This window comes from Aotus nancymaae, unplaced genomic scaffold (genome assembly GCF_030222135.1).
Source record: "Aotus nancymaae isolate 86718 unplaced genomic scaffold, 86718_ANA_hifiasm-v0.15.2.pri h1tg000011l, whole genome shotgun sequence".
In the NCBI taxonomy this organism is placed as follows: Eukaryota; Metazoa; Chordata; class Mammalia; order Primates; family Aotidae; genus Aotus; species Aotus nancymaae.
The window spans coordinates 48,317,708-48,323,707 of record NW_026988422.1 but is presented as its reverse complement, the minus strand read 5'-3'; the positions used below and the strand labels follow the sequence as shown (position 1 = coordinate 48,323,707).

The 6,000-nt window shown below is 34.5% G+C and overlaps 1 protein-coding gene across 1 annotated transcript in view; it reads right to left on the bottom strand.

The window, feature by feature from the left end:
• Nucleotides 1–6,000, bottom strand: part of ZBTB1 (zinc finger and BTB domain containing 1) — a 29,835-nt gene continuing 23,835 nt past the window's right edge. The window contains exon 3 of the mRNA XM_064374932.1: nt 1–2,275. Coding sequence (XP_064231002.1) covers nt 2,239–2,275 — 37 coding nt within the window. The 3' untranslated portion in view covers nt 1–2,238. The remainder of the gene's footprint in view (nt 2,276–6,000) is intronic.

The window sequence follows — 6,000 nt, the reverse complement described above, 5'->3', positions numbered from 1 at the left end:
AATGGAAGGAGTTGATAATTTTCAAACTAATAATTTTTTAAATGGCCAAATTGAAAAAATGCAGTATAAATAAAAGTAATATACAGACAATTTAACTTTGGAACATAGAGGAGGAAATTTTATTAGGTAAAAACAATGAATTAAAAAGTGTAACAAAAGTACTTTATGTAACCCAATAATTCCATTTTATACTATATACTAAAATACAGAAAATAATCACATTGTAGAATGCATTTATAACATTTATAATTATTATAATTCATTACATTTATAGTTAGTACAGTCAAAATTGAAGCCATTTTATTTACTAAATCTAATTCCACCAGTCAAAAATTAATTATTGATTTATTACCATTTTGATCTGGCACCTTTAATTATTGGTAATATTCTTTCATTTTATTTTTCCTACTTATGTTTAGAAGTCTGCAGTTCTGTATACCTCCTCATGTTCCCAAAAGAGATTAACTCTAGGGTTTTTTAGACTCTAACAACTTCCCTAGGCCTATTTGTTTTATTTCCCCTCAAGTAGTTGAGTTCACATGCATTTCAACTCTTTAGTGGATTTTTCTCTTCTTTCTACCCTCTATCACATTGTAATTAACTCTTTCTCAGATTTTTACTTAGTCTAATTATTAGAATGAATATTCAAGTTATTCTGCTGTATAGCGAGGGTTTTTTAAATGATGTACTTTCTGCACATACTATTAAGAATACTCTAAATCTCTGTGCTTCTTGTTAAAACATTTGAAGAAATAATCATAAAAATAAAGTAAGCATTTCTCATATAACATCTTGATATTGCAGAAGAAACAAAATAATAATAAGGAATTGGGTACATAAACAGAATTAAAACTACAAATATATTCAGAATAAGGAAATAAAATTCATATGGTTAAGAAATGTGTATATGTGCAGATAGATAGATAGACAGACAGACAGATAGATAGATAGATACATACATACATACATACATACATATATAAAACAGAGCATTTATAGCCAGGGTAAAATCTCACCAAATAGTTCACATCTCCATTAAATATTTTTTTAAACATGTTAACCATCATTTCATTAAATACTTAAATTTTATCTTGAAATTTGAAAGCTGAGAAGCATGGTTTATACATAAATATTGAGAATAAGTATTTTAACAGAAATTAATTCTGTCTTATTAGGTTATATTGCCAAGTTCAAAAGAAAATAAGGTGTCTAATTTGTGAAAATCTATCACTATTGAAGTAATACCACTTCTCTTCTTCCTTTAAGTTAATTTATTTAAAAGGGAGTTTCATTAATATAAATGATCAAGATTGTGATTGGCATATAGAGTAGAAAAGGAAAAAGGCAAGTGTTTTACTACAGTGAGTAATAACCAAATTATCTTATTAAAATATTCATCTTAAAATTTTTTTCTGTGTACCCATCACTTCTTATACGCTACAGATTTTTGGTGTAACTTTTTAAATTGCCTAAGTACATTTCATAATACTTAAGCTATAATTCTAGTTATTTTAAGTTTAGAATTATTTATATCCATATAGATTTTTGATTGTCACTTTATAATCTTTTTTTTTTGAGATGGAGTCTCACTCCCATCGTGCAACCTGGAGTGCAGTGGTATGATCTCGGCTCATTGCAACCTCCACCTCTCAGGTTCAAGCAATTCTCCTTTCTCAGCCTCCCGAGGAGCTGGGATTACAGGCGTGCGCCACCATGCCTGGCTAATTTTTGTATTTTTTAGTAGAGACAGGGTTTCGCCATGTTGGTGAAGCTGGTCTTGAACTCCTGACCTCAGGTGATCCACCTGCCTCGGCCTCCCAAAGTGCTAGGATTACAGGCATGCGCCACCGCACCCAGCCATGTCTCTTTATATTTACAGTGGCCTAACAAGCTCTTTTATTTTAGAATGACCCTTGAAGATAATTAGCATACAAAGTTTCATTTTAGTATAGCTGTAACCACTGATGTTGTATGAATTTTCTAGTTACTTTTTTTTAGCAGATTTTACACAAATATTAGAGAGTCACCATGAATCAATTTTGTTACAACAAAGTGATTCCAAAGTGATCTTTAATGAGTTTTCTTGGATCTTTGCAACTGGAACTTTTTGGGTTGATGAAGTTTGTCAGGAAGACAGAAAAGATGGTGTCACTTCAGATCTGATATTCCTGGGTCTGCACTTAAAGATTATCTGTTGAAGATTGATTCTTCCCCATGTCCTCTCCAAATTCAGAGCTCTCACTTCTCCACAGGTTTAGAAGTCCCTATTTCACCACTGCCACACAGAAAAAGACAACACTCAAGAAAAATAATATTACAAGTTGACTGCTCTACAAGATACAACATAATTCTTAGATCAGAATTTGTTGGCTTTGGCACTAGGCCAACACACTGTTAACAGAACAGAAAATGGAGACACAACATAGCCCCTAGAATTTAAATTTAATTACTTCCAGAATGTAACTCATACCATTCAAATATAAAATATTCTTATTAATATATCAGTAGAACATATAAATATGTAACATAAAAGAAGATAGGGGTCAGACAAGTAGAAGAAAGTAGGGAGGAAGGAAGCAGTTCAGAAGTGTTTTCCTTCAAATAAAATGATTTTACAATGTACTCTAATATGTTAATGGCAAATCTCTGAAACATAAATCTAACATTGTTTTAAAGTTCATGTTCTTTTTACTGTCTTCAGCTACTCTGCAAATGAAAATGAACATACACACACATACACATACATGCACAAAAGAAGAGGGGTTTTCCTGCAAATTCCTAGGCTTATCAGCCCCTAAACTGCTCTAGCTATTCTGAGTAAAATTATATTTTTGGCATCACTGCTTTGCTCTCATAATAATGGTCCTTAATTATTTTTTTTAACTTTTAAAAATAAAATAAATTGTCTCTTAAGATGTTTTCCTCACATCATGGAACATAAGCATTTGAAAGAAAAGATGGTTCATAATCTGGATGCTTAGAATTAATGTTTCTAGTGTCTAAAAATGAGCTCTCCTGATTCTGTTTGATATGAGCGATTGGCTTAAGGAAAATAAAAACATGTTAACTTTTTAAGTAAGTGGGGGCTTTGTAAGCTGTATAATTAATTGTTCCTTCCTCAAGTAGGAAAAAACAAACTGCAAATTTTCTCACATAAAATTATTAATATCCCTGACTCTGATATGAAATAATCTTTTAAATTTTGCTCATCCTATGGCCCTAGATGTTCCTGTGATTTCACTTAATACAATGATGACTAGTACATTGATAGATTCAGTTCAGAGCCATGTATTTAATTGTAATTTTCATACTATCTTTTTTGGTCAGCAGTGAGCTGGATAATGAGAAATTATAATGGCTCTCCACCCCTTAGTGATCTGTGGCGGATTTTGATAGAAAGGATGAGCAATTTTGACACTACTAATTGACTTCAGTGATTTGGTTCTCCTCAATAAGGAAACAACTTAAGTAGGATTTAAACTTCTTAATGCTAAATTCAACCAATTGTGTGCATATAAATGTAAGTGGTATTAAGTTGTTTCAAAATTAGCGTCAATTTGTTTTTTTTTTTGAGATGGAGTCTGTCTGTCTCCCAGGCTGGAGTGCAGTGGCATGATATCGGCTCACTGCAACCTCTGTCTCCTGGGTTCAAGCGATTTTCCTGCTTCAGTCTCTGGAGTAACTGGGACTACAGGCATTTGCCACCACTCCCAGCTAATTTTTTTTGTATTTTTAGTGGAGAGGTTTCATCATGTTGGCCAGGCTGGTCTCGAATTCCTGACAGGTGATCCACCTGCCTCGGCCTCTCAAAGTGCTGGGATTACAGGCATGAGCCACCTGAGCCATCACTCCTAGCTAGAATTAGTGTTTAAATAACTCCATATATATATATATATATATATATATGATTTTACAATGGAGAAATGAGAGCTCTGAATTTGGAGAGGACATGGGGAAGAATCAATCTTCAACAGATAATCTTTAAATAAATCTTTATATAAATACCTCCATATATATATATATATTTAGATGGAATCTTCCTCTGTCCCTCAGGCTGGAGTGCAGTGGCATGATCTCGGCTCACTGCAACCTCCGCCTCCCAGGTTCAAGCGATTCTCCTGCCTCAGCCTCCCAAGAAGCTGAGACTACAAGCGCATGCCATCGCACCCAGGTAATTTTTGTATTTTTAGTAGAGACGGGGTTTTACCATGTTTGTTAGGCTGTTCTTGAACTCCTGACCTCAGGTGATCCACCTGCCTTGGCCTCCCAAAGTGCTGGGATTACAGGCATGAGCCACCACATCTGGCTATATTTAATGCTTATATGATTATATAAACATTGCCCATGGAATCTTCACCATCTCATTCTTCTGTTCTCACTTGAAAAGTGACATTTGGTAGATGGTAGCCAGATTATTAAAGGAGTAGGTTTAACATAGTAGTATAGAAATCAGGTAAGAGATGCACAAAGTTAAAATAATATTAGATTGAGGGAGATTGTTTAACTTAAACCATTAAATAACTTTTTTTTTTTTTACATTTATCTGTCATTTCCTGAAATTGACTTTCATTTGTTTTATGAATAAGACTGTCTGTATAAGTTTACCCTAGAAATCCATAGGTATTTTGGGAAATTGAATTATAAGTGGCTAGACTAACCAACTTTTATTTTTAGGCAAACTTAGATTGCTCTATAAATCTTAATCAAATCAATCACATATGGTAACTGGGGGAGAGGGTTCTTCTGTTTCTTAGCCCAAGATATGATGAATTTATTTGTTTTTATTTTTTGAAATACGGTCTTGCCCTGTTGCCCAGGCTGGAGTGCGGTGATACAACCACAGCTCACTGCAGCCTCGACCTCCCAGGCTCAAGCAATCCTCTCACCACAGTCTCCCTACTAACTGGGACTATAGGCGTGAACCATCATGCCCAGCTAATTTGTTAATTTTTGTAGAGATGGGGTTTCGCTATGTTGCCAGAGCTGGTCTCAAACTCTTGGGCTCAAGCGATCCTCCCACCTTGGCCTCCCAAAATGCTGGGATTATGGGTGTGAGCCACCATGCCTGGCTAATATGATGAATTTCCTATCCACATAATTTGTTAAAGCAAAAAGAGGAATCTGGTTATTCTGTTATCCTGCTTTTTCTTGTGAATATTTATTTTCAAATGATTTGAGTCCTTCAACTCAACAGTCTTATAACCAGTAAAAGGAAATGGAGATTGGTGGGAGAGATTAAAACATAAAGGACAGGAATAGGGGAAATAAAGGAAGAAAAGGTCACAGACATAGAAATGTGGAAGTTGAATTCAAATTAATTTTTAATTGAGCACCTACTATTGGCCTCTCAAAATGGCTGACAGTAGCACTAACTGTTTTAAGTTTAAATGAAGGAAAATCAAAACACGGCATTTTTTATTTTTAAAACACCATTCTGAATCAACCATTTAAATAAAGTTTTGTTTTCCACTCACGTTTTCACATTATTCAGCATGTTAATTGGGTACCCACTATTACTAGCCACCTTACCAGGCGCAGCAGATGACAGGTGAACAAGGAGCAGTCTCATAGGAGCTTTATCACATGTGTTCCTAGGCTGAAAAAGACCTTCTTTGTACTTCTTGGTAGGTGGAGTACAGGAATGTAGAAGTCAGAAACCTAGGTTTAAACTCCAGTTCTAATATATATAGTTTCTGTGTGATTTAGGAAAAATAATCTCTCTGAACCTCAGTCAGCTTGGAAAATTAGTATGATACTTACCTCATAAAGCTGTGGAGATTAACTAAAATTATGTATGTAGAGCAATTAGCGCAGTATAGAGTGCACTAAATAAATGGATGCTGGGGTTATTGAGAGCCATAGGATGGATGGATCATGGGTTTCCAAATATGGGATGCAATTTCAAGTTCTTAACACCAAATTTAACACTACTTGCTGTAGTTTCCTGGCATTCATCCTATCATCCCCAGTTTACTGCACCTCAGGTTATCAAGGATATGG